The 27,787-nt window shown below is 37.5% G+C and overlaps 3 protein-coding genes across 9 annotated transcripts; 2 read left to right on the top strand and 1 right to left on the bottom strand.

Moving 5' to 3' along the window:
• The first annotated feature begins 2,119 nt into the window (after nucleotides 1–2,119).
• bag6 (BCL2 associated athanogene 6) lies at nucleotides 2,120–14,504 on the top strand. Of its 5 annotated transcripts, none has more exons than XM_083548223.1 (25): nucleotides 2,120–2,341; nucleotides 2,742–2,852; nucleotides 4,123–4,240; nucleotides 5,110–5,339; nucleotides 5,509–5,580; nucleotides 5,670–5,792; nucleotides 5,966–6,147; nucleotides 6,670–6,799; nucleotides 7,624–7,827; nucleotides 7,977–8,097; nucleotides 8,324–8,383; nucleotides 8,524–9,023; nucleotides 9,164–9,248; nucleotides 9,346–9,713; nucleotides 9,903–10,185; nucleotides 10,485–10,654; nucleotides 10,745–10,798; nucleotides 10,908–11,010; nucleotides 11,681–11,805; nucleotides 11,907–12,041; nucleotides 12,144–12,191; nucleotides 12,305–12,475; nucleotides 12,572–12,679; nucleotides 12,882–13,028; nucleotides 13,207–14,504. In XM_083548223.1, the coding sequence occupies exons 2-25, from the start codon at nucleotides 2,769–2,771 to the stop codon at nucleotides 13,300–13,302; spliced, it is 3,717 nt and encodes a 1,238-aa protein (XP_083404349.1). In that variant the 5' UTR covers nucleotides 2,120–2,341; nucleotides 2,742–2,768; the 3' UTR covers nucleotides 13,303–14,504. The 5 variants fall into 5 exon arrangements, with proteins under 5 accessions (XP_083404349.1, XP_083404348.1, XP_083404350.1 ...); XM_083548222.1 differs by having other exon boundaries at nucleotides 12,879–13,028; XM_083548224.1 differs by having other exon boundaries at nucleotides 7,977–8,196; nucleotides 9,457–9,713; nucleotides 12,879–13,028.
• Nucleotides 14,505–15,149: 645 nt separating this feature from the next.
• tspan13a (tetraspanin 13a) lies at nucleotides 15,150–19,260 on the bottom strand. Of its 3 annotated transcripts, none has more exons than XM_083548295.1 (6): nucleotides 19,105–19,260; nucleotides 18,368–18,535; nucleotides 18,125–18,205; nucleotides 17,913–18,026; nucleotides 16,655–16,765; nucleotides 15,150–16,348 (listed from the first exon to the last, which is right to left on the bottom strand). In XM_083548295.1, the coding sequence occupies exons 1-6, from the start codon at nucleotides 19,165–19,167 to the stop codon at nucleotides 16,274–16,276; spliced, it is 612 nt and encodes a 203-aa protein (XP_083404421.1). In that variant the 5' UTR covers nucleotides 19,168–19,260; the 3' UTR covers nucleotides 15,150–16,273. The 3 variants fall into 3 exon arrangements, with proteins under 3 accessions (XP_083404421.1, XP_083404423.1, XP_083404422.1); XM_083548297.1 differs by having other exon boundaries at nucleotides 15,802–16,348; nucleotides 17,940–18,026; XM_083548296.1 differs by having other exon boundaries at nucleotides 15,802–16,348; nucleotides 17,913–18,011.
• Nucleotides 19,261–20,076: 816 nt separating this feature from the next.
• ankmy2a (ankyrin repeat and MYND domain containing 2a) lies at nucleotides 20,077–27,584 on the top strand. The gene is made up of 10 exons (XM_083548274.1): nucleotides 20,077–20,302; nucleotides 20,791–20,855; nucleotides 21,803–21,941; nucleotides 22,051–22,149; nucleotides 23,364–23,524; nucleotides 23,707–23,921; nucleotides 24,338–24,473; nucleotides 24,719–24,847; nucleotides 25,613–25,742; nucleotides 25,923–27,584. The coding sequence occupies exons 1-10, from the start codon at nucleotides 20,236–20,238 to the stop codon at nucleotides 26,060–26,062; spliced, it is 1,281 nt and encodes a 426-aa protein (XP_083404400.1). The 5' UTR covers nucleotides 20,077–20,235; the 3' UTR covers nucleotides 26,063–27,584.
• Nucleotides 27,585–27,787: the final 203 nt, after the last annotated feature.

Raw genomic sequence — 27,787 nt, 5'->3', positions numbered from 1 at the left:
TGCAAAAGGCACCATCGGTCGATTTAATGTACTAATCACCTTTTTCTTTGGCATTAACAGCTGTTATACACAGTCCAGGTCATGTCATATGGTATTGTGGAAACGAAAGTTCAGCCAATAAAGATTGTTTACTATATAAATGTCTGTAGCACATCTAAGGTCTGATTGAATTTGATTATATGAATAAAATAGACATAATGCAGTCCCCATCATTATAAAGATTTTGTATTAAATAAACTGGTTGGAATTTTTTTTTTGGAATTTTATTCAAATCCTTATCTGAAAAATAACACGACAAATTAGTTTGGAGTCGATTTCCTTTCTGGTGTTTCATCTTTGCTTCACACATGCAGATATTAGTGTTTTGTTAACGCATTCTTGTTCCTGTCATTTCTTAAAACTCAGATCTTTGTTGTTCAACAAATTATTTAAATGGGTTGAAGGAACCAGAAAGTGTACAAATGGCTGCTTTTAATGAATTGGATACAACATTATAATTTGCTCTTGTGGTCTGATTTTATAGTCTAAATCCTTTATCATTTGAATAAAATCAGTTGGGGGGGAAAAAACTAAATTAAATTAATTAAAATGTTAAATAAATCAAATGTTTATCAATTAAAATGTAAGGTTTTCCAAATTGGCTAGTCATTTGAATGTTGCAAAGTCCTCTGATGTGTTCATAAGGCCACTGCTGATAATTTCAGACTTAATAAACAAACTGAAGGAAAACAAAATACCCTTCAACGTGTTCCCCGATAACGTACAAACACGTGTACACCAAACCAGTGTGTTGTATTGTATTATATTTGAAGTTAGTCCAAATTTTGATATGCTGCTTTTCAGGATAAGCACAAAATAAATAAATGAAGTTCAGGGTATTACAGGCCTGCATAGAATAATTCTAATTGAATTGTATTATTGTATAATGTTGTATATAGTATGCTTATAGTACAGTATGTTGTGATTTCTATATTAACACCACTCATTTTCAGGAGCATGGCAGATACTTCACATAATCAAAGATTAATCATAAACAATTTTAAAAGAAAACACATAACTGGGGACATGGTAAAGAATTGTGTTAGGATGCACTTCTGTACATGTTTACATTTTTTATTAAAATGTAAAGCTTTTAATAATCTTAATAATAAATCACTGGTCAGCAAATGAGCAGAATTGAGACACAGACAAATCGTTGTAGGATTTTCTCAGTGATTTCTTTATCTGTTTAAGCCTTGTCTGTAAACCTGCTTTTCACAAAAAGAAGAGTCAGTGTCATTCCATCCATTGTTCAACGCGCCAAACAGTTGATTTGTAGTTGAAAAAACTGTTTTGTGATTTGTTTATGTTTAAAGTGACACCAAATATGCTTCATAGGATTTACTGAGCAGGCCAAAACCTGAGCCAGGTGGATATTCAGAATCTATATTTTGGTGGTTATTGCAGTGTGTGCAATAGAATATTTTTGTTGAATTTTATAAGCATTTTAATCATGATTATGATTTTACACGTGAATTTTTAGAATTAGCAAAAGAATGGTTTAATTCCTGATAACTTTCAGACTGTTGATTAGTTTATAATGGTTAAAAACGTACCATTTCGGGCTTGGTCTATGTTTTAGCATTGGCTCTGTACTTGTACTCTGCGCAGCAATGATACAGTTGAATCTAATGAGTATATATTATTCAAGTTAGATTTATAGCATTTAAGAGACTTGCACGTAACTCGTTTATACAACTGAGAAGTCAAGGGCCTTGCTCGAGGGCCAGACGGTGACAGCTTGGTGGTTCTTGGATTTGAGCTCACAACCTTCTGATACGAAGTCCAACACTACTTGTTGATCCAATCTCAAGCATTTAGTAATCTGGTTTAGTAATAAGAAAACTTTGAAAGTACTTACCATTTTACACAGATGGTCTATCAACTTAACCAGCTATCATAGTTTTGCTAGCTGGTAGGAACAAGCCAAATGTTGGATCTGATCTCATTCTATTTTATACTGTGGATATTTGGTTTTATATGACCTGGTTGTGAATGCCACCAGTGTCATTCGTCTCTATTATGTAGTGATTATAGTGGCCTGGGTTTGGGAGCCTGGCCAGTTAAATAGCCCTAACCGGAAGTAGGTGTAGCCCACATTTAGTTCTTTCGATGCAGGCGTATACTGTATGCTAGCTAGCTCGGGTGACTTGGCTAGCGGACAGAAATTGAAATTTCTAGAAATACTGTCATGATAATAAACACTATAATACAGGACACGGCGTGAGTTAGATACATTGGGAGGAAAAAGCAGAGTGAACGCAACAACCACGAACAGACAGTGATATAACCGACTTTCAAGGTAGGACCATGCTAGCTAAGCTAGCTTAGCACTTAGCGCTTTAGCTTGATATTATTAATGTAAGAATGATTCGGTATCGGTTCAGCTGGCTGCAAATGAATGTAGTAAACCTGGAGCTGGAGTTTATTTAATAGCACGACATTTCTTCTAGGTAACTTTTAAAGCTCACGTTGCTCTAGCTGGCCATGCAATTGGGCTACATGGCTAACGTTTAGCATCTATGCTAAATAACAGCTAAGGAGTGGAGTTAGTGGGTGGAAAGTTCAAGAAAGCGCTAGAAAAATGGCTCCTGGTGTGATAGAAGCTACATTCGTCTTTCACTTCTGAAAGTGAATTGCACCTAGGTTGTTTTGTGTGTTAATAATGTAATATAGATATCTGCATATGTGTGTGTATTTAGTTGGCTGATTTTGAGCCTGGCAGCAGAATGGAGGAGCAGGAGAACAATCTGATAGATGTCACTGTGAAAACTCTGGACTCTCAGAGCAGGAGCTATACTGTGAGAGCACAGGTGGGTATCCATGCTGCTTTGAGCCTTTTATGCATTAGCATGTGTTTCTATTATGTAGTACAAATCAGTACATACACAGCAAGTGATTGTGATTAGAATCAGCATAAACTTCTAGGGAGGTGATTTTTTTCAAAAGGTATACATGTGCCAAAAGAATAGATGGTTAGTGCTTCAATTGGTCTTCATGATGGAGAATAAAAATGGAATAACCTTTTAAGGGTTGCATGTACAAGGAAATTGTCATGGTGTGCTGGTGCTATAAAAACTAGGAAAATTAAAGTAATAAATAAAGATAGACATTGCACAATTAGTGCCGGGTATGTCAAAGTAAGGCAGTGCAAATGATAGTTTTTCAAATATCGTGCAAGTTAAAATATTGTAGATATTTGGAGATATTGCTGCTTCCATATGGAACTGCTGGACTTTGTTTATGCTGAATAAAGTCCTCATTCTGACACCACCACCATGGATCCCGAACTTAGTTTGCGTCTTTTGCTTGCTATTTTAGTGAATGTAACTTAATTATTAATAGGCTACGACACTATCGCATTGTTTTCTCAAGACGCATAGGCTGCATTGTCATCAAAAATTTAAAAAAAGAATACGTAAGCAATACAATATACTAGAGTGATCTCTTCTGGGGGCCATGAAGCATAGCCAGGGTGTTTTTAATAATAATAATAAAAAAAAAAAAATGTAATTACTTCACTGCCGTTAAACATCTTATTTATCGTGTTATCCTAAATATTAGCTTGTTTGACAGTCCCTTTGATTTTGACAGGGTTTTATCCAAATCTCATCCGAACACAAAACATGTGCTGATACATAAATAACATCATACTGGATGTAACATGATTTGTGTGTAAACACTTCGAGTAAAATGCACTATAATACATTTAGAAAATGTATATTGTGAAGTATTTATATAATTTAATTGAAAGAAATCTCTAATCTACATGGAGTTTTTTTCCTCATTAAAGGTGTATAGGGTAAGATTTGTAAAAAACAGGTCTCTGGGTGGAGTTGAATATTATTTAGTTGATTTAGCAACCCATTTACACAAAGCTTCAGTTTTAAAAGTGATGACAGTTCAACTAAAGTTAGTATTAGCATTTGGAAAGGCTTCTTTTTTTATGTGCATTGCACAATCTAGACATTTAGCTTCGAGATCAAAAAATGAAATCAGAATTTCAGCTTACATTTCTGGATATTTACATCTCATTGTGTTTAAACAACCTATTAAGTGACACGTTATCTTTTTCCTCCCTAGATCACTGTGAAAGAGTTTAAGGAGCACATATCGCCCTCAGTGGGAATACCTGTCGATAAGCAGAGGCTGATCTACCAGGGACGAGTGCTCCAGGATGAGAAAACTCTGGCAGAATACAGTGAGGGCTTTCATCCTTTTGCTTTGGCAAGCCTGTTTAGAGCTGCCTGTTTTGTACAGTTTGTCCTTAAGGGGTTTCCCAAAAGTAAAGCCAAATTTGCCTGATATCTTGGGTTGACATTAAAGCGTGATATTAGTATGATGCATTTCTTCATACTTTTGAGACATCAGAGTTATCCTCAGAAGTTTTATAATATTGTTAGACTCTATTGCAACTGACGTTCCATTTACATTTATGCAAAATAAACACTGCAATTTTATTTACAACTTGGCAATCCTAAATTGAATGATATTCAAACACATTTGTAGACACCTTGCCATCACACTCGTACGTGCTCGATAAAACATTCTATTCTAGTCCCACTTTGCTGCTAAAATCACCCTCATGTCTGGGAAGGTTTGGAGCATGGCTGTGGGCGTTTTGTTTATTCAGCCCCAAGTGTATTATTGAGATCAGGCACTGATATTTCGTGAGCTCTCTGTTTCTGTATAAACCTCACTTTGTGCATTGGAGTATTGTTATGCTGGAGCAGGTGACAGAATGTGAAGGCTTACTGCTACAGAATAATAATAATAAAAAAACTATTTAGTTATACACTTTCAACTTTGTGAGAACATTGCCCACCTATAATGACAGTGTGTACACATTTTTTAAATGAATTAATGAATGTAATATTTTTTTTTTGTCTAATACATACAAAAGATTTTAGGATTAATAATTATGCTTTTATATGATGCAGATTTTGTTTTGGATAGTTTTTCCACTTTGAGAAATTTCTCTGTATTTGCATCATGTACTGTATAAATAATGCATGAGTGAATGATGCAAATCTAGAAAAGATTGCAATGTTTCTGTCCCTTTGTTTGCAGATGTTAATGGTAAAGTCATTCACCTGGTTGAGCGAGCTCCACCCCAGACAACTCAGTCAGGATCTGGCTCAGGGGGAGTAACCGGGACTTCGGCAGGCCCACAGCCTGGAAGCACCACAACTCCTCAGGCCATGCCTCATGGAGCCACACATGACCGCAATGCTAATAGCTACGTCATGCTCGGTACCCTTAATCTCCCAGTGAATGTCATGGACCCCCAGCAGATTCAGGCAGGGACTTGGGCTTTCTTTTATTGGTCAAACATACAGACGTCAGGTCTTTTATATATAATATACACTGTTATACACGGAATAACTGCCTGTAAATAACTTAAAAGAATACCCATGTTTCCCGTAGACCATAGAAATACTAATGTCAAATGCGCATGTCTTTCCTCAGATGTCTATCCAGCAGTTAATGGCGGGCCTCGGGGAGGGTGTTAGGAATACACGAGTCGGCAGCAGTAATGGGGTACAAGCGTCATTTTAGACATTTAAATTTTTTTTGAAGTCTCTGTTCAATATATTAGACATAATGGTATGTGTATATTTCATTACTAGAATAATGGCTCAGTCAATGTGAACATTGATATGGATCAGACCCTGCAGAGTGAGCCCAGGCTGCGGCTGCTCCTGGCTGAAAATTTGTTGCGAGACACCATTGCCCTGATTCAGAGACTGGAGGTAATGAGGATCTCTTAAGCATATTTTGCATCACACCTTCGGATAAAATAACTCATTTTGTATTATGGACTATTGATACATTAATGTTGTTGAACAAATCCTGAAGCTTTGCAAATTTGAGAATTGCTGATGTCTTGTTTCACACTCAGTATTCGACTTTTCTGTGTTCATAGGGTCAGCCCATGGATGGTTCCTCAGCTCAGGATTCTGCACCTCCTCCTGCCTCTTCCACCTCAACACCTTCACCTTCTGTCCAGCCCATGGACACATCCCCTCCTCCACCGAGATCACCTCCATCATCCTCTAGCTCATCTCAAACTAATAATGCACCCCCTCCTCCTCCTTCAGGACCCAAGTAAGGACACATAAAAACTGAAACTTAAACGGTCATAACTTGAAAAATGAAATGATTTCTTGGAAACTTGTTTCACTTACTCATGTCTGTTGCACAAATAGTCCTCTAAATCCTGGTAATAGTTCTTAGTGTTACTGTGAGTAAAAGGTAGTATATACATTATGCATTTCTTCCCAGTTGTATTGAATTTCTATGTTTATTATACATATTATTATTCCAAAGAAGATCTATAAAATCTCATCTAGAAACCTCCAGTGGTTGCTTCCATGATTTGACCAAAAATTATTAAAATAAGCTTTCACTGCTGATTAATATGTAGATGAAGGGGGAAAAAAAGCCAAACCTATTGAATTAAAGGTCTTTATGAACTTTAAAATTTAAGGATGTGCAATATGACACAAATATTATGATATTTGATGTTTATATGATTTAAAACCTTTTATTTACCTAAAGTCTATTACATTTATTTAATGATAGAAATGCATTTTTGTTATTTGAATTGTGGATTCATGTTCCTTTTAGCCACCCCAGCCCTGCAGAAATGGTCGAGATGTTAGGAGAGCTAAGAAGAGTAGAGGAAAGGCTCCAGCCATTCATCCAAAGAGCTCACTCTATCCTGGAGGCAGCTACCACTGCTGATTACAACAATAACGTATGCAAGGGACCCTCATGACTATCCCATTTACGACCATGTTGTCGGCCTGAAGTTTGAAGCTGTTGGTTTATGAACGAGGCTCCTCTGCTTCATCTGTCTTGTACAGTCTCCTCCAGAGCTGATTGTTAGACTGATTGTTAGAGTTCTCTCCAGGGATCGGAGGCTTAGTTTGATACCATGCGATCCTATTGATTGTAGCCAATTTCATTTTCAACGTGTTAAGCTTTCTGGCACTACACGGGGTGATTCTGCCCGATTGGGGGGAGAAAAAAAAAGAGTCAAATTTGCGAGGAAAAGAAATGCAGAATTAGGCAAACTTTATATTCAAAGTGGCGGAAATGGGCCTCCATATAAATCTTTTTCTCACTGTTTTCTCCCCGTTCCTCTATTTGTTATTCTGCAGCATCTTCTGTGTTCCCTGTCCAAAGCTCTCCAATGTTTAGTGTGTGGTGCGTGAGTAATAATGGTCCGTGGGAAACGCAGTGCTCTGTGTGTAGTTAAATGGACTTGAAGAATCGTTACAGCCCAAATATGATTAGATCGATAGTTCATATTAAGGCTCTTCACACTATAGGTATAGTTATGAAAACCCACAGTACATGCTGGTTGAGCAGTATTACAGCAGCATTAAAAGTTTGAGTCAAATTATACACATTCTTTATCGCTTTCTAATTATGGTTATAATTATTATTATTTTTATCAGGTTAGTGATGTGCTAAAGGAATATTTTTTTTTCTTTGTCAGTACCTATCAACATATACACATATAATAATACTGTTTATAAGTGTGATTTATTAGAAGAGAGAGACTGTTTTCTGCAGACACAAGAGAGAGAGGAGGACCAGCATGTCCTTAACCTGGTGGGAGAAGCACTTCGGCTCTTGGGAAATGCTCTGGTAGCCCTGAGTGATTTGCGCTGTAATTTGTCCAGTGCACCTCCCCGTCACCTGCATGTGATCCGGCCCATGTCTCACTACACGTCCTCCATTCTGCCACCAGGTGGACTGCATCAAATGCCCATACAGGTAAGGCCAAATGTGTGCACATATTTTGCAAACTAGAGCCAAAGCTTTTTAAGGATTCTAATAGTCCTTGGCTATTAACCTGTCTGTGTTTTACATGAAAGCATCTTATATATTTGATTATAATTTGCCATTTTATTGATTTTTTTTAGGTAAATTTGGGGACCACAGTGACAATGTCAACTAATGGCAGACCACCAGCTGAGAGTCACCCTCAACTTGCTGAACAATCAGGGCAGCAAGGGCAAGGACCAACGCCCACGCCACAGCCAGGTATGGCCAATCAGCAGACTGGACAGCCAGGGCCCAGAGTGATACGCATAAGCCATCAAACCATGGAGCCAGTGGTGATGATGCAGATTAACATTGATGGTGGGTTTTTGGTGTGAGTGGGCATGTAGGTCTACGTATGTACATGCACAAAACATGCCTGCACAGACATAAAAAAGACACGTATGCAAGTGCAAATTTAAAATATACATCTAATTTTGTGTTTCAGATAATGGAAGCAATGCCCAAGGGCCTGGACCACAGAATGCTGCTGGTACCGCACAGCCTGGTAAGAGAGAAACATTGTTCTCACCCCTGCACGTGTTTTTTATTTTTTTTAATTTTTTTATTAGCATTTAGTCACGATGAGGGTTTGTTTTCAAACAGCTTTACGATGTTTGTGTCCTAATTATGCATTTTATATCCCAGGAACCACTCCTATGCAGATACCTGGTTTACCTCCAGAATTCATGCAAGCTATTGTGAATCAAGTTACTCAACAAGCTATGGCCATGGCAACTGCTGCTGGCCAACATGGACAACAAGCTGCAAGCACTGCCACAGGCCCCACCCCTGCGGGTACAGGCCCCACCCCTGCGGGTACAGGCCCCACCCCTGCGGGTACAGGCCCCACCCCTGCGGGTACAGGCCCCACCCCTGCGGGTACAGGCCCCACCCCTGCGGGTACAGGCCCAATCCCTGCGGGTACAGGCCCAATCCCTGCGGGTACAGGCCCAATCCCTACGGGTACAGGCCCAATCCCTACGGGTACAGGCCCTATTCCCCCTCCCTTTTCCCCTCACCCACATCAAGCTAGGTTTGTATTTACCTTGCCACCCTTTACTCACCGCATGGCAAGTCCTTCCTTCACTACCAGAGGAGCCACCTTCAATCTGCGAAATCCTATGATGGGCCAGCATCCAGGCCAGGTTGGCACCTTAATTCAGTTTATAGTAGAGAACATCATCAAAGAGGCTCTAAAATATAGAATATTTCTAACTATTGTATGTTTATAGTTATTTTTAAGTTTAAGTTACCTTCTTTGTGCATATATATTTCTGTTTTGCAGGCTACACCCATGAATCCAGCTGCTATTAATCAGATGATTAGTGGAATGATGGGACAGCTCTTTACAGGTGTTTCAGGCCAGACAGGTATGCTAACCACATATACAGCTCCCAGCTTATAAAAATAAAATGAATATAGACAACTTGAATAAATCTATATATATATTTATTTTATTTTTTACAGCCGGTGAAGCAACTTCCTCCTCCTCTTCTTCCTCCTCATCCTCTCACACATTCACATTTTCCACCTCATCTTCCAACTCATCTTCCTCCTCATCCTCTTCTTCATCCTCAGCTTTCCCCCCAGCGTCTGCCACCAGTGCCTCAGGACCCACACACTCCACAAGCACCACTGCAAACACTGCTCCCCAGCCAGGACCACCCCCTGCACCTGCTCAGGGGCCTCCCATAATGGGCAACTTGGACCAGCTTCTAGGCTCTGTCTTTGGAGAGGGGGCTGCTGCTGGCCAAGCTCCAGGAGCAAATCCTTCTGTTACTGTGACAATGCCAGGAATACCTGCCTTTCTTCAGGGAGTCACTGACTTCATACAGGTCAGTTTAATAGTAAACATGGTTAAAATATAATATATAAATAAACCACTATATGATGTAACCTAGCGATCGAGCTCCCACAGTTTCTGTGAAACTTTATGCCATATTTTTTTTATTATGGACCAAATGATGAATGTGAATTAAAATGTGTATTCAGGCTTCTGTATAATTTGTGTACCTGTTTGTTAGGCCTCACAACAGAGCAATGCTCAGCCCCCCTCAGATCAACAGTCAGGCCCCACACCTACACCTACTCCTCCAACTGCTGAACCACAATCTGAACCGGTAGGAGGTGCCGCTGGTGAAGAAGTCCTAAATACAGAGCTCTTCACTGGGATAGTGCAGGGGGTCCTATCCACTATGATGGGCTCCCTAGGGGCTCCACACAACAACACTGAGAGTATTGCTCAATTTATTCAGAGACTCTCCCAGACCAGCAACATTTTCACCCCCAGCACAGGAGAAGCCATGGGTAAGTGTGTGTGTGTGAAGCAAACAGTCTCCCTCTCACAGTGCGCAGGTGTTAATGTAGTTGCTGTTATACCAAGATATGTACAGCTACATCATTTCCACATGAGCACAAAATCCTTCCCTCTATTTTTAAGCAGACGGATCTACAGATTTCAATCTTACTAATGACAAAAACTTTAAAGCATGCTATAAAAAAGTATTTTCATAAAATCCTTTACTGACTTCCTAACAGTTAAATATATTTTAAGTCAATATGTTTTACATTCACACAGTTCACCTCATTTATCCACCTGTGTGTAGGGTTTTTTGGCGACCTGTTGACTCTTGTGTGCCAGAATTTCTCCATGGTGGACATGGTGCTGCTGCTCCATGGTCAGTCTCAGCCACTAAGTCGTATCCAGCCCCAGCTAGCCCAGTTCTTCCAAGAACACTATCTGCAGGGCAGAGAGCCCACTGAGGCCAACATAGCAGTATGTCATTTCCTCAGTACACCTTTCATTTACACCTATCATAATGATTTCTGCCTGTACCCTTATTTCTTGTCTTTTTCTCAACCAAAGGCAGCTGCTGATAATCTAATTGGTGAACTAGATGAATATATCACAGAGAGTTTTGTAAGTGAATCAAGCCAGTTCTGAATTTTACTGCATGTTAAATGGAAAATTATATTTTTTTTATTGTGCATGCCTTTTGTTCTTATCTATCTATCACTCTATCTCTCAGTCATCAGTCACAGTACAGGATGGCGTGGACATCACTCAGACAAACCGGTCATTTTTAAGACAGCAGCTTACTGCCATTGCCACACACATTCTTCAATGCACAGGTATGTCCACAAACATTCATGTATATTGTTTATACTCCACTTCTGGACGCTTGGATGTCTGGAACATGACAATTCAAATAAAAGTCTTAAAACTGCAGGAAAAAAAAATCTTCAGCTGTCAAGGATTAAGTTAAAGCGTTTAAAGTTCTGCTTTCCTTCTACCCAAGTCATCCCAGAACTTCTGCATTGAAAACGAGCATTTGTTTTACATAGGATTTTTTATTTATTTATTTAATAAAAGCCTAAGATATGCTTTAGGATAAGTGAGAATGCAGAGAGATCTCAAAGACTGGAACACCGAGAATGGACTTTTAAAACTCCTATTTCCATTTATACAGAAAAATCAGGAATGCTGCTGCTTGATATCACTAAAGCCTGCGTCCACTACCATTATATTAAATGTATTAGTGTATTCATTGGGGATTCTCCTTTCGTACAAATTAATCTGTAAAGCAGAATATAATCTAACTGGAAAACAGAGCAGTCGAGGGTTAAGCATTCACTTGAGGCCTAACAAATACTCTATTTTGATTATTAAGTATAAAGAAAAAAATACACCAGCATAAAGTTCTAGATTCAACCATAACGGTTATAATCAGAAACATATTTTAAATACTTTACATTCAAAATGCATATCTTTGCTGTGATTGTATATTTACTTTCTTTTCAGATAATACGTTTGGACCACATTTGCTGCAGTTGTGTAACCGTGCTCTATTTGAGTGTTTGGCTCTCAATCTGTTCTGCCTGAGAGGAGAGCAGGCTGCCCTTACTGCAGTCATAAACAACCGTATCGTCAGTACTCTACCTATAAGTCTTTCACGAACAGTATATTTCCCTCAGTTTTATTACAAGCACATTTGTATTCAACTTTATCTAACTTTATTCCCCTCCAGAGGACCATGTCAGCAGAGGTAAACCCTAGTGTGGTAAACTGGTTGACCAGTATGATGACTATGAGACTCCAAGTCATTCTGGAGCACATACCAGTCACAGAGGAACAAATCTTGCACTATGTTGTCTACACTCAGGTTAGATTGTCTTATTACACTCACAGTTTTACTTGTACAATATCATGTTAAAGATTAATAATAAGTCTACAATTGATGTTTTATTTTGAAATTTCACATTAGGGTGAAGAAGCGAGAGAGGCACAGGAGTCCGAAAGTCATCCAATGGACGTAAGTATAATTATACAGTTGAATAAAATGTTTGTCTAGAATTACTTAGATGTGTCTATGCACAATACTGTACTTGTTCAAAATCTAAGCTGTAACCTCTGTGTCCTCATCAGATGGATGACACTCTGTCTCCTACTCCAGCTACCACAGCTGAGGAGGCCATGGTAAGCTCCCAGGAAGAAGGGGCAGTTGGAGGTTCAGGTGGAGAGACGGGGGAAGCAGCAGCAGCTGGAGGAGAGGAGCCTGGAGAAGAGGCTGAGGCTTGGGCAGCTGCTTTACCTCCTGTAAGCCCTCGGTTTTCCTCCTTATTCATAATGTAAAGAATCCAAAGTGATTTTGTGGTAAATTGCTTAAGAAAACACATCCTCGTTCTCTTGTAGGACTGGGTGCCTATCATCAGGCAGGATATAAACAGCCAGAGGAAGATTAAAACACAGCCTTCTCTATCTGATGCATATCTACAAGGCATGCCAGCAAAGCGCAGAAAGGTAAACTGTTTCTCCCCACTCTGATTTCACAACCAGACCAAGAAAAGCTTACTGATGTTTAAATAAACAAGGTCCTGATGATCTCACCCTTTTCACACCACGTTAGCAAAATTTTTTTTTTTATGTCCTTGCTTTAAAAAAATTATATTCAAAGGTTTTCAGTGATTCTCCCAAACGTAGTGCGTTTTTCTGTTTTCAGCAGACAGCACAGAGTGACAGTCCCCGACTCACACTCTCTGAGGCAGTGAGCCAAGCAGCGAGAACAGTCGGCGTCACACCAGTCACATCGCCCAGTGCCTTACAGGAAGACCTGGAGAGACCAGAACTGCAGGAGGCATACGCACAACAGGTACAGTGCACAGTAAGGCGGAGTAGCAGGGTCTTCCCTCTCAACTTACAGCACAAAATTATTTTGATAAAGAATTTCCCCTAATAACTGTTTTGTTTTTAGTGTTATTAGACCAATAGTGTAGCATTTTGACTGAAAGGGAATGAACTGTTTAATCACTTATTCTTTACGTTCTTAGATGAAAAATGACATCAAACAACGAGTAAGAGAGGACCCAAATTTCAGCTGTAGAAGGTTTCCCAACACGCACACGGTCTTCTCCCCAGACTCATAACCTGGGGTTTTTTTTTTTTTTCCCTGTCTGCTTCATGGTCCTCTTTCATCTGCTGCATGTGTATGCTCTTTCTTGTTTTTCTTTAACTGAGTTTAAACAAGATCCTTCATTTTGAAACTAGATTTTATGCCGTCTTATTGCTTATGACTCTAGTACTAAATTATTAGACAAGACTGCATTGTGGATTGTCCATGAGCAGGTCTATGACCGCTTTGCTCCTGTTCGTGAAAGCTGGAAGTTGAAAAGGAAACAAGGAAAAATAATGTCAAATGTGTAAAAAAGCACCATGTATATCCTGCCTTGCATCACGAGTCACAGCTGTCATGATCAGTGCATTTCATTTTATTCTGTCATGGCAAAGATCATTAAAATGACTACTTCTTTGTCCACACATTAACTGAACAAGTCCTTACCATCTGCTTCCGCCAAGATCATGATCACCATCACTTAATATACTAAGTATACATTTTGCGGATATTTAAGCGCACTATTCTTTCATTAAAGCGTTAAAAATGACATTGGTACAAAGATAATTCCATGCAAATGATCACCTTGGAGTTGAGCACACAAATTATATACAGCAGTAAGGTCTAAAATTACCAGTTCTGTTTAAAGGAATATGTCCATTAAAGAATGAAAAATAGAAAGCCTATTCAATATTTAACTTATTTTGTCTATTTAATATCCTAAATAAGGCTGAGGTTCAATTCAGGCTGAACAATATTTATATTCTTTATATTTCATATTCTTTTGTTTGATTCCGTTAATCTGCATCCATCATCAGATCTGTCAACTGTGAAAGGCTAAAGGAGGCCTGTCCCGTTTATAGCACATACTTTACTTTAGTCACATGTACAGTATATATCAGATAAACACAATAATTATAGCCTTAAAAATGTGTTAAAGTCTTTTTTAATATAAGAGCAGTTTTCCTGCAGGAGTCTTTAATATTGTGTTTGTTAAATGTATAGCATCAACAAAACTCGCCTTGAAAACTGCTTTATAGCTTTAAGACCAATATTCAGAAGTAGGATTTGCATTCACTGTTCACAACATGTACATTTTCACTGATATGGTCAATAGCAGTTCAGTATCAGTCAAATATGTAATGCTGAAATTGTTCTGAAATTGTCCGCTCTATTTTAGTTGTTGGCTTGCCTGCTGTGTAATTCAGAGAAAATAAAAGGGATTCATTTGGAAAATTTTATTTTGATATAATGAATGGAGAAAACCTAATCAGCTTTACATTTTTAAGTTAAAAGTAAAGCTGTTCTGTTTAATTTGTGGTTTCTAAAACTAATTACAAGAAAATTTGTGTAGGACACTCGGTTAGCACAACCATATATTCCTGTTAAAAATCACCAGATTTGGTCCCTCTGTTGCTGTTACAATAACCTCCACTCTTCTGGGAAGGCTTTCCAGTAAAACTTGGATTGTGGTTGTGGGAATTTCGGATCATTCAGCGAGGGGGGTTGGGCTCTGATTTTGCATTAGAAGGCCCTGGGGTTAAGATCAGAGCTCTGTAGGACACTCACATTCTTCTACATTAAACTTCTCAAATGATGTCTGTATAAACCTCACTTTGTGCTTCTTAGTTGCAGTAAAAGTAAAAATCTTCAATTCTACAGCATACAGATATGTTCAACACAATGGTGTAGGTTTTAGGCAACTGTTTGCATAAGAACGAGGTATGGGTGTGACTCAGGTGTCCAAATATTTTTGGCTAAACATTGTTAAATGATATACAGTAATTCAAGCAATTAATTATTTACCGAATGATATCTGGAGAGAAGAAACTTGTCACTAAAATTTAATTCAGGATATATACAAATAAACAGTCAGAAAAGTCTGTTTAGAATAAGTTTAATTCACAAGTGACAGATATACACAATGCAATTGAATACATTTTTATAACTTGTTAGGCTTTCTGTACAGAGTGGCCACTACATTCAGTAGAATACAAAGTCTTTAAAAACATTACTGTACAGAGCAACACTGCAGCAATGTGTGAAACCTGTTATTTATTACAGTAAGTTAATGTATTTTAAACAGCAGTGGTGACCAGATTCCAGTATTACAGCTCATTATAAACTGAGGGATTTTTTTTTTTCTCTCCCAACAACCTATTAAGCATATAGTTCTACCTACCCAAGTCCCTCCTTCATCATGGTTATAAACATTACTTCATATGAAGCACTGTAGACAGGTTCATTAATCATGTGTTCATGGTTGGGTAAGATCTCTGTGCTGTGGCTCATCCATATCCAAATAAATGATGCAGCAGTTCCTGCTTATGTCCTGTTCAGAGTGCAACCACGTGGCCAGTGATTGTATACCTCTAAGGTAAAGTCAAATACCTGTGTGCTAATGTGGCCAATGAAAACGTGAAGCTTGAAGGTGAGACGTTAATGAGCAGTTTCTACTTTCAGTTTATACAAAAGAAGAAATTCCCTGCACAAGAACTTTCCATTAGGGTTGAATTTACAAAACAAGGTGTTAAACTTTAAACTTTGCAAAGCCCAGGTATTTATTTATTAATATACATTCATTATTAGTTTATTTATATATATATATATATATATATATATATATATATATATATATATAAATAAATAATAGTTTGATGTTTCACTGGTTTGTCAAGTCACTTAAATTCACATCAACACCTCCCTTTACATTTCATGTTCTCTTCACAACACTGTTTGTTTAATTTTCTATTAACGCTGACAGTTCCAGCTTTGTATTTTGCATTGTTTTCAGCTCATTTAAAATGCGTAACGACTATTTAAAACAAAATTTTAACTAAACAAATGGGCTAACATTGCCAACACAATAATGAAACCATAGTTATGCAATTAATAAGGGGATTTACCATGTAAAAATACAACCATAGGAGTCATTCTCTATAAAATGATTTGCTCTGTGATGATAAATATTGAAATCTAAACTAAAACACAATCTGAAAAGTTTCTCAAAGGAACGCTCGAGGATTTAAACGAGAGTCTTTTAGATTCCTATATCTGTATGTTAGCCAAACACCCAGAATCTGAAACGAGAAAATTTGACATGGTAGAAATAAAGCACAAAATATAAATAGGTTAGAAGATTTTCATGAACAAAGAGGCAATATATGTGGGGTTTTTTTTTTTTTTTTTTTTGCAAATAATTTCCACTTACAATACAACAGTTCGATTAAATTTTTTTTTACGTTTCTTTCTATTTTAATATAGCTCTCCATTAAATTCACACATGACTGATCAAAAAGGGCTGTTTAGTATTATTAAGCATGTAAACTTAACCCTATTACTTGTAAAGCCACAACAAAGAATAGCTGAGAAATGCAGTGACTCACCTCGGTGAAACTGAAAAACAAACTCGTTCCTCCCACAAAGTGCAGCACATCATCAGCGTACTCCAGCATTTTATCTGAACAAGGTTGACAACTATGTGTTCCTACACATGACTGTAGGCAAAGGAAGGCAAATAACACTAAAGCACTATAATAAGAAAAGCATTTTGTGTGTGTGTGTGTGTGTGTGTGTGTGTGTGTTTTCTAATTAAGCAGCATACAAAAAATTATACAAAATTATTTATTTGCGTTATATATAAAGAGCAAATAAAAGGTATTACACCACAGTGCAGCTGAATCTTCAATAATGATTGGTAAGAAGGTTGATTCATTTTCTCCAACAATAGTTCCAGCTGCAGAGTCTAATACAGTATCATTTCCTTTGTAACAGATGTGTATGCCAGATGGGCAATAGATTTTTTAAATGTGTGTGATCGCTGATATAATCAGGTTTGTGTGTAAAATTTTAGGACAGCTTCCAGTATCAGCATTTTCGTACACTTACTGATTGAAATCAATTCAATTGTATTTATATAGTGCTTTAAACTATGGACATTGTCCCAAATCAGCTTTACAAAAACAAATAGATTACAAATATACATTTTTAATTCATGAAGCAGTCTGCAAGTTTATCCCTAATGAGCGAGCTGATAAATTGCAAGTGATGCATTTGACTTTCAGTTGCACTGGAGGTCTTCAAGGTCTTTTAGTAAAGTTTTTCTCATTACTTATGTTACTTTTTCTTTTTTCTCTTAGAGGGAGAAAAATAGAGATTGTAATGAGAATGCTGCTGTAATGTTAAGTGTAACATTCACAATATTGAACCTAACCAAACATACTGTTTTATCTGTTAATAATAAAAATATTGGCATACTGCTGTAGGATAAGAGGGGGAAAGTGAAAATACTTGTTAATGAAAATATTTTCACATTATTAACTATTTTCCTGTTTTATACCTTATTGAATCGTTTGATACGATGGGTGTTGATGTCAACGTATGGTCTACAACAGGGGTGCACACACTTTTTCAGCACTTAGAAAATGACCAAGTCAAAATGATCTACATACTATAAAAATGCATAAATAAATATTGATTTTTTTTATAGATCATGATCGACGTATTGGGCACCCCTGGTCTACGATAAGCAGATTAATTTAAATTAATGTTAGGTACAAATACCCAAAAATGTAAATATTTACAAACTGTAAAAGCAACTCGATGTTCATTAATTCAGGCTAACTGTGTAAATAAAACACTCACAGCCTTGCATGTTCCATTGAAGCTGACCTCTGAGAAATAACAGCAGTTCAGTGATCTCTCCAAATCGTACTGCAGGACCGCAGACTTATTCCAACCGATCTCCAGGAGCAATTTCTGGAGGAGAAGAAGTATAGACGGTAGATCGCTATTCCACTAGCCGAACAAAGAAACGTATAGTTACGAGACTGCTTCCAGTAGTGCCATCTGATTACCTGCTGTTCCTTATTGATCACCAGGCTTGCGCAGGACACAGAGAACTGCACGATGAACACCACGAGAAGGATGAGCATGTACTGTCAGGAAGTTAAAGTTATTCACACGTAGGAAAGCCAGACTAATGAAGGAAATACCAGACATTAAAGCAGCGAATGATTCGATATCGAGTTTATCGAAAGGTGTATATAGGAAAATATAGAATAAGGTTGAGTAGGAAATGAACAAACTCTGAAGGATACAAAGAACAAGAGGCCTTGGTGATGCTTCATTGCTGCACACAGACCCAACATCGCCACAAAGAAGAGAAAGATGCCCACGATGATGATGGCAGCGACCACACGAAAGCTGGAGACCAGATCCACCCATTTGCCCCAGGCTGCCCCTGTTATTAATAGCAAACTCACCAACTGTACAGGGTTACAGAGACACATAAACATTTTCTCTCCATCATCTTATTATTATTAATATTATTTTAGGTAATGGTCGGGTCAAGGTTGGGTCAAGGTTTATCATTTGTACATAAGGTCAAGAAAAATATACATAGAAATGCTTTTAGTGAGACTCAAGTTAATAACGTTACAGTATATGGCTATTAAATACTATTTAATTAAAAATAAAAGGAAATTAGATTTTAAAAGTATAAATTAATCAATTAAAAAATAGGAAATAAGGTGAAGTGTTGTCCTGTATTGAGGTATGACAGAAACCTACTTTAACCTTCTTAAACGTTCTTTTCACAAGCAATAACATTACTATTTATAAGCTATTTAACATCCATAAATTTACACGAATACATGTGCTAGTGTAAATAATATTATTAATGCATACAATAAACATATACTGGAAGGTTAAAGATCAATCACACACGTATGAAGTCTATTTTCAAGCACGTCATTTACACCTAGACAGCTTCCAAATTCAATAGAGAAACACACTTTATAAACAAACAACACTTTTTAGCTAATTTAATACTTACCATATAAAGAATGTTTAAGGCGCAGAGAGTATATCTCGAACAAACAAATCCTCCACACGCCATTTTAACAGTTTATTCCCGAGCTCGCGCTTCTCCCACAGGTAAAAGACTGAAGACTAAAGTGAAAGGTAAGTTCCCCGCCTTTTCCCAGTGGCGTACCTGCGCAGGAGCCTCGCTATGATTGGTCAGATCTTTAACGTTATGCAAATGAAGGATCAAAGTACAGAAGGTGCAGAACTGATAGGCGGGGCCTCCTGTCACTCAGTGTTAATGACGTCATTCATAAAACAGGTTCATTGTTTATATATTAGATTCAGATAATAAAATAATGCTGATATACGTCGATTATTTAACGTAGAAAAGACGTATATAAGCGGCTTACAATCAGCTTTAATAAATAACCCTAATCATTAAATATTTAATTGAAAATTATTTTTTACTAAAAAGTTAGTCTAGATTTCAACCAAGGTTGCCAGGTTGTGTCACACAAATTGTGATAGACATAATTGTATTGCTTAGGCAGTAAAAACAATTTGTAATCTTAATTTGTAAATGTTATGATGTTTGTAGTCTTGAAACACTCTTATCATAGCAGGCAACTTGATTTGCCTAGTTTTTATAAGAGGATGTACTAAACTTTTTTTATTTTCTAATTTCTGTGTAAATTTTCCACATGCAATTCATTTAAGCAGTGCCCTTATTCTCCCAATGATCAAATAATATGTTTATAAAGTTAAAAGCTTGTCTGGTGGTAAATCTGGAGTCTGGGATGAATCTTCTAGACTTCTGTGGCCTAAACCACTACAACACACCTATTTCAAACTATTTATAATTTCACTTTCTATAATTTATATGGAGCAACCGCGTTATATTACAAGTAACCATTTTATGTTAATGAACTTGTAAGCAAAATCTGACACCACATTTAGTAATTTATAGTATAACGTTTGATGGTACACCCCCATTAAGTGTACACATGGTACAATCTACTTGACAGCTTGGGGAGAAACTGCACGTTGCAGCTGCACTACATATCCACTGTTTGTGTCTGACTGTAGTCTGCTAACGCCACTGCAGTACACTTATTATTTTAGATTTTATTTATATTAAAAAGTCCTATTTAGCTTTATTATGTCAGTCATAAAGAAGGGAGATTTAACCGACTCTGAAAAGGATCTCCTTCTGGTTATTGCTGCAGGTATTAGCTAGCTAACGGTTAGCATGCTAGCCAGCTAACTTAGTTTTAATTGATTGGATGCTAGTAACATTGTAGGCCAGATATATTACACATGTATATGATGCTAGTTTGCTTTATTTGAGGCGAATTGTATTAAAACGTGCTCCGGTTTATAAGTATTGCTGTTTTATATTAAATGCTTTAATATTTAGCCAAATAACAAAGTCTGAGAAAATTAGCCAGTTTGGTGGCAACCTGTTGTTCACACGTTCAGATAAAATCCGTGATCTATTATTAGTTTAATGAATTAAAAGGATCCCCATTATTGAAATAATGGCGTGTTTAACTTGTCAGTTGTGGCGATATTGGATGTAAATTATTGATAGATAGATAGATAGATAGATAGATAGATAGATAGATAGATAGATAGATAGATAGATAGATAGATAGATAGATAGATAGATAGACCACTGTCATGTGAAGTAACAATCTGTCTGAACTGTGTGTAGGAAATGTACAGGAAGCTTCAAGGCTGCTTGGATCAAAAGATGTCCGAGTGAACTGCCTGGATGAGGTGAGTGCACTGAGTAAACTCTTTTACACGTGTTTTTGTGGTGTAATAATAACAATTAAGATCCAGATGAAACCAACTAGTATGGCATTGTCCTGATATATGATCAAACCTATGGGGTCAGTAGAAAACAGAGGTGGATCACTGCATTGTCCACTGGTGACCTGCCAAAATCAGATGCCACACACTTTTTACTTACCGGCTGTGCTTCTAAATAATTGCATGAATTGCTTTGTTTTTGTTTGTGGCAGTTCCTTGTTTAAAAGGTTTTTAGGCATTACACGATTTTACTTTAATTTCACATCTTTAATCATCCTATTAATACATTTTTTTGCATCTCTTCATGGTCAAAATTCAAGCAAAAGGAACCATTACTTCAGAAGAACAACATGCAGAAGAGACTTGCTAGATCACTGAAAAACTGTCCTTTGGTCTGATGAGTGCAAATTAAATAATTTTGGTTACAAGCGCTGTGTCTTTTTTTTTTTTTTTTTAGACGATAGTATACAGACGGCTCCTGAATCTGTGGTTCCCACTGTGAAGCATAGGGGAGGACATAATTACATCATAAGTACAAATCCCAGCCACACAAAGCTGCCACTCCTGGGCCAATGGACAAGGTCCTTAAGCCCATATCAGCTCAGTTGTATGAATGAGATAAATGTGAGTCGCTCTTGAAAAGGTCGTCTGCTAAATGCCTTAAATGTAAATGCGATTTAGTCAAAATCGAGGGCACTCTTGTCTAGCATGGCAACCACAGCATTTTGCAGTGACCTTCCATCACATCTGGTTTGCACACCATAAGTAGTACCTGTCTAGTTAGAGGGACCAGAGATACTTCAATACCTCTCCTGCATTTTTTTCTTTGATGAGTCCATATCTTTTGAAATCATTTAAATCAAACTTGCTCTTTTTCCCTTTTTTTTTTTTTTTGTGTAATTTGTCCTCAGTATGGCATGACTCCTCTCATGCATGCTGCATATAAGGGCAAGGCAGACATGTGTAAGCTGCTATTGCAACATGGTGCAGATGTCAACTGCAACGAGCACGAGCACGGCTACACTGCTCTCATGTTTGCAGGACTCTCAGGTATGTTTCAGGAAACATTGGGATATTCAGTAATTTGTGAACAGCATGTTAATCCATAAATCAAGGTTATATAATGAAGTCAGTCATTTTCTGCTTTATTGTGTTTCAGGGAAGACAGATATCACCTGGATGATGTTGGATGCTGGAGCAGAGACTGATGTGGTGAACTCGGTAGGCAGGACAGCAGCACAAATGGCTGCTTTTGTAGGTGAGCACACAAAGCCATAACACTGCTAACAGCTGATAGCTCAGTACTCAGAGACACCGCTGGAAAAGCTGGTGCTGCCTCGGGAGGTACTAAAAAAATAATTCGGCCGACTTAAGATTTAAATAATTTTCTTAATTTGCAGCAAAAAAAAACACTTCACACACATTTTGCAAATCCTTAAACACATAAGTAAGCCTTTAGCTAAATCTTACAGTATCTGTACAAGCACAGACATTTTCTGAGACAACAGCATGCAATTCTTTACTGTTTATAAATGTATCTTCACTTTGAGACTAATCATTATTACATAACTGTAATTTATTGGTGTTTAATTGGAACCTTGTCTGATTGGTCCTTAATTGAAACCTTGTCTGATGTTAGCGCTTGTATTCTGTAATGATCTGATATTTATATTCTATTTTGTAAGCTTTTAAACCGTATAATTTTGAGGTAGTATCTCTGGAAAGCTACACAATTCGGTCAGTTTCTCATGGAAAAAAAAAATACATGAATATTTACATGAAAACAAAAAACAATAAATGAATGGAAATTTTTTATTATCATAAATAAAATAAATTTATAATGATTGGTGTGGCATCATTCTTATTGCTATATATATAGTTATGAAGCATAATCGCACCCCCTCCCCCCTTCTAGTTTTGAATAATTTTGATGTAATTTTGACCAGAAGCTGTATCTTGGAAACTGGTGCCAATTAAAACTCAGGACTTAATTTTCCATTATTCGTAACCCAATTTTCTGGTAAAAATGTGGCTACTTTCATTTCTAAGGCTTTCTCCTTATAGACCAGTGTAGACCCATTCATTAAATTCATACTGGGTTGTTCTTTTTTTAATTCATTTAATAATAAGTATGTGATGTTTCACCTTCATTTAGGACACATTTGTTCCTTTTTACTCCAATGAAGTTTTTGGATATTTTCAACAGCTTTCTCAGTGTGTTTCTGTTTCTCTCCCTCTTTTCTTTAAGTAAGAGGTAATTCGATGTCTGATGTCTGCTCTGGCATCTTATCTGCAAAAATCCGTATTAAACTGCTTTTGTACAGAAACCCATATAACAAACGTATATACTGTTGAGTTATAAGGATAATGAAGAAATGCTCTTTTGCTGTGTACTCACTCACTCACTCACTCTCTCGCTCTCTCTCTCTCGCTCTCTCACTCTCTCTCTCTCTCTCTCTCTCTCTCTCTCAGGGCAGCATGACTGTGTGACTGTTATCAATAACTTCTTCTCCCGGAAGAGGCTTGATTATTATACAAAACCCCAAGGCTTAGAAAAGGAACCAAAACTACCTCTTAAACTGGCTGGACCTTTACACAAAATCATCATGAGCACAAATCTTAACCCTGTGAAGGTATCGGATTATAAAATCTACACTCTGATTTGCATGCCGTAAATTCTATATCTCTATTTGATCCTATTTAGAACATTTTATTTTTAATACTGGTCAACTATTATTGATAGAAAGTGCAGCTTTTTTATCGCTTATTTGTTCGGAGCGACTGACTCGGACTAAACCATGCTCTCCTGCTTCAGATGGTGATGCTGGTGAAGGAAAATCCTCTACTCATGGACGCAGAAGCTCTTGAGAAGTGCCGTAAAGTGATGGAGCTGATCAGCGAGAAGTGTGTAAAGCAGCAGGACATGAACGAGGTGCTGGCCATGAAGATGCACTACATCAGTTGTGTTCTGCAGAAATGTTGTTCCTTCCTCAAAGACCGGGAGGATAAACTAGACGGCCTCATCAAGAGGTACATTTTAGTTGCTTTAGCTTTAAAAATAAATCTTTGATCTCTGATCATTTCCTGGAAAACTCAGTTTCATGTTCAGAGTTCAGATCTGTAGCAGTTATTGTAGCTTAACAATGATTTGATACTCATTCTACATTTGGTGCAGGTTGCAGATGTTTTGCTGGTGCAACATTTACATCTTTCAGGATCAATTCACATTTTAAATATGGCTGCTATCCTTTTTTTTTTTGTTATTGTTTTTTTACAATAATTATAAAAACACACAGCAATGTTTAAACCTCTGATTCTCTAATGCGGGTCTTGTGTTGCTCGAGTTGCCTCGGTGACAAACTTGATGCTCACCAGAACCGAACTGCACCTTGCCAATGGAAAAGCTTTCATAAACCCCCCTTTTAAACAAATCCTTTTCGTTTCAGTCTACTAAAAGGACGAGACAGTGACTGTTTCCCAGTGTTCCAGGAAAAATTTATTCGAGAGTGCATCCGGAAATTTCCTTACTGCGATGCGACGCTACTCCAGCAGCTTGTTAGAAGTATAGCTCCTGTGGAAATAGTGAGTAATCCTCGAGTCTGCTTCTAAATATCAATTTGAGTTTAACTGTATATTTTTAATGCAGTCTGTTATTCCAGTTTAGCATTTTGTATGTTCCTTTATTAAGCAGGCAGAACTATGACAATGTTTGTGTGTATGAAATATCTTTCTGTGAAATAAAGTCCTTCCTTCAAAGGCCAGACAGTTAAAAGTGTATGCAACACTACATTTGTTTAAAAAAATAATTTTGTGTGTATTCCGACCAGGGTAATGACCCCACAGCTTTGTCAGTGCTCACCCAAGCCATCACAGGGCAAGTAGGCTTCATGGATGCCGAGTTCTGCACCACCTGTGGGGAGAAGGGTGCAGAGAAGAGGTGCTCTATCTGCAAAATGGTAACGTTTATTGTCCCTTTTTATGATCATTTTATATCTGGTATTTGTGCACTAAGCCAATAATGTAAAACAAATTAAATTCTCCAAGAAATACACCGATCAGGCATCTCTGCATCACGGCACCTGTTAGTGGGTGGGAGGGATATTATTAGGCAGCAAGTGAACATTTTGTTCTCAAAGTTGACGTGTTAAAAGCAGGAAAAATGGGCGAGCGTAAGCTTTGAGTGAGTTTGACAAGGGCCAAGTTGTGATCGGAGGTCGGAGCATCTCCAAAACTGCAGCTCTTGTTGGATGTTGCTGGTCTGCAGTGGTCAGTATCTATCAAAAGTGCTCCAAGGAAGGAACAGTGGTGAACCAGCGACAGGGTGACGGGCGGCTAAGGATTGTTGATGCACAGGGAGCAAAGGCTGGTCCGTGTGGTCCGATCCAACAGACGAGCTCCTGTAGCTCAAATTGCTGAAGAAGTAAATGCTGTAAATGCTCAATGGGTCAGGACTGGTTTGGCAGCAAAAGGGGGACCAGCATAATATTAGACAGGTGGTCATAATGTTGTGCCTGATCAGTGAATATTACTGTTATACTAGTCTATCAATAAGATGAACATTCACAAAGCATGTTAGTATTTGTTGGATTTAAAAAAAATAATTGAGTAATTACATTTAAAAATAAATAAATAAAGGATCTTGGTAGCCTAAATAATGATCAAACCACATGAAGTAAACAAGCTGTGGAAGTAACATTCTCATTTTATCATATTTTTTTCAGGTAATTTACTGTAACCAAGACTGCCAGAAGCTGCACTGGTTCACCCACAAGAAGATGTGCAAGAAACTCCAGGAGCAGAGGAAGAAGCATGAGGCTGAATCAGCCAAGCGACAAGAGAAACAGGCCAAAGGTATTCTCCGCCTGTGGCTTTTAATATGTTCCTTTGATTTGAACCACTTCACAACAGAGCTCTGCCAGTGCTTTCTTGTGCTGTCATGTTACACAAAAAAAAAATATATGAAAAGCACATGACTTCATTAAAAGCGCCAGCAATTATTATGATGTTGACCCGAGCTTCGATTCTCTCCAGAATCCGAGGAGAAGAAAGCGCTGGAAGAGGCGAGCAGCAGCATGGAAAATCTTTCTGTTGAGCAGAGTGAAGTTACCAGCATGTCAGATGTTCAAATAGAAACCGAGAGCACCGTCCCCATTCAGATAACTTCAGACTGAGTCATGCGGGTTAAACAGAGATGACGTTAGCCTGAGTCATTTCCCATAATCGCTGTCAAGCCCTGCCTCAGCCAGAACACTGATATCCATGTCGTCCAAAATCTGGAGACCTTCTGAAGGTTGCTGTCAGAGGAGAGTTTTTGGAAAATGAAATCTGAAGGAAAACTTAGAAAAGCTTTCAACACAGGCTTCCGATCAACACGAGACACATTTTACTGCACTGTTTGTTCTCTTATAGCTAGCGTTATGTATGTGATCGGAATATCAGAAATAGATTTAGTATAGAAGATATATTTATGACCGTAGGTCTTAAGTTAAAACTCATGTCGCTGTAATACTGGTACAGAGGATAAAGACGTTGAAGCATATGCCTTAAACCATGTTGGCAAGTCTGCAGTGGTGACTGGGGATGAAAATCATAATACGCTCTACAGAGGACTTATAAACACCACGTTAGGCAAGAATATTTTACAGGTTGAGCTGATGCAAGCTGATTTTTTGAGGATCTCATGAAATTTTTTTTGGAATGGAGTTGCATATTTGAATATAATAGTTAGGGTGACAGCGTCTCATAAGTAGGAGATTTTGATTATTATTATTATTATTATTATTATTATTATTATTATTATTATTATTATTATTTTGCACTTGATGTTAAAGAAAACTCTTCAACATTTCAAGTCGGCGTCTGACAGTAATGATTTTGCCTGCAGTTGAACCCTGCTCCTCCAGAGGGTGCTCCTGAGCTCCTCCCATGCTGTTCCATTCTATTGTAGAGAACTGTATGATGGATCTCAGCATGGCCCTGAGATCAATGAGGTTCTCAGTTTTATCAAATGGGCATCTGAAAATGGCGCACAATACACTATGTTTTTCATCACTTATTCGAAAACCCACCCTTATTAGCATGTGATATATATGCTGCATCTGTACATAAAGAAAGCGATGTTGCAGCGCTTTAGTACTTTATTTTGTTCAGCTCTATTGCCTCATTTGTCAACTCTACTCAAACAGAACATTTTCTAATGCTTCATTCTCACCATTTTGTAGATCATCAAATAGCCAAGATTAGCCTCTGCTGCAACTTACCTCGATTGAATTCTTCAACTTTTGTTACCTTTCCATTGGATTTTCCATTAATATGTTAATATCAATAATTATTATATAGTCATTAATAATGCTACTAAAATATAGTAAGCTCTACTGCTTCTCTTTTTAGAAGCCAACAACAAAATCTAACTTTTATCCATTATGCCTGAGAACAGTAAGAAAAAAAAAAAATCAACAATGTTCCCTTGTGACATCAGATCAGTGCTATGAACCTTTACCAGGAAGAATAAAAATACAGCAGCAACCAACAAATAAACACCAGTATTTCAACTTGTATCTCTCGTCACAGACAATCATACAGTATATAAAATAAATGTTTCATATCTGTAGAATTAGAATTTTCTCCATTATATTCCTATATGAGGCAGACACAATCTGTACTTTTTTACTATAATAAACATTTCAACAAAAACACATTTACAGTCTTGTTTATAATCTCAGGAACATGTTGAATTATGGGACTGGTGCGAGTTTATGGCAGTGTTTCAGCAACTAAGATGGCTTTCCCACTGATATAACACTTGTGCATTTAAATCTTAGGTATTTTTTAACACAGGTGGTGATTCCTATCATCTTTCACATCAATATATGTCCATATTTTATAAATAACTTAAT

The sequence above is a fragment of the Silurus aristotelis genome (genome assembly GCF_946808225.1).
Source record: "Silurus aristotelis genome assembly, chromosome: 8".
NCBI classification, from domain to species: domain Eukaryota; kingdom Metazoa; phylum Chordata; class Actinopteri; order Siluriformes; family Siluridae; genus Silurus; species Silurus aristotelis.
Note: the sequence above shows the minus strand (reverse complement) of the source record. Positions and strands in the feature narration are given on the sequence as shown.

What these genes read in the sequence shown, in the direction of transcription:
- bag6 (XM_083548220.1), top strand. Translation starts at nt 2,769, where the DNA reads ATGGAGGAGCAGGAGAACAATCTGATAGATGTCACTGTGAAAACTCTG. An exon ending in CCACTGAGGCCAACATAGCA is followed by an intron (nt 10,655 to 10,744) that starts GTATGTCATTTC and finishes TCTCAACCAAAG; the next exon opens with GCAGCTGCTGATAATCTAAT. An exon ending in ACTATGTTGTCTACACTCAG is followed by an intron (nt 12,042 to 12,143) that starts GTTAGATTGTCT and finishes ATTTCACATTAG; the next exon opens with GGTGAAGAAGCGAGAGAGGC.
- tspan13a (XM_083548295.1), bottom strand. Translation starts at nt 19,167, where the DNA reads ATGGCGTGTGGAGGATTTGTTTGTTCGAGATATACTCTCTGCGCCTTA. An exon ending in ACCAAGGCCTCTTGTTCTTT is followed by an intron (nt 18,206 to 18,367) that starts GTATCCTTCAGA and finishes ACTTCCTGACAG; the next exon opens with TACATGCTCATCCTTCTCGT. An exon ending in TCAATGGAACATGCAAGGCT is followed by an intron (nt 16,766 to 17,912) that starts GTGAGTGTTTTA and finishes CTTTGCCTACAG; the next exon opens with TCATGTGTAGGAACACATAG.
- ankmy2a (XM_083548274.1), top strand. Translation starts at nt 20,236, where the DNA reads ATGTCAGTCATAAAGAAGGGAGATTTAACCGACTCTGAAAAGGATCTC. An exon ending in CATGTTTGCAGGACTCTCAG is followed by an intron (nt 21,942 to 22,050) that starts GTATGTTTCAGG and finishes ATTGTGTTTCAG; the next exon opens with GGAAGACAGATATCACCTGG. An exon ending in ACAAGAGAAACAGGCCAAAG is followed by an intron (nt 25,743 to 25,922) that starts GTATTCTCCGCC and finishes GATTCTCTCCAG; the next exon opens with AATCCGAGGAGAAGAAAGCG.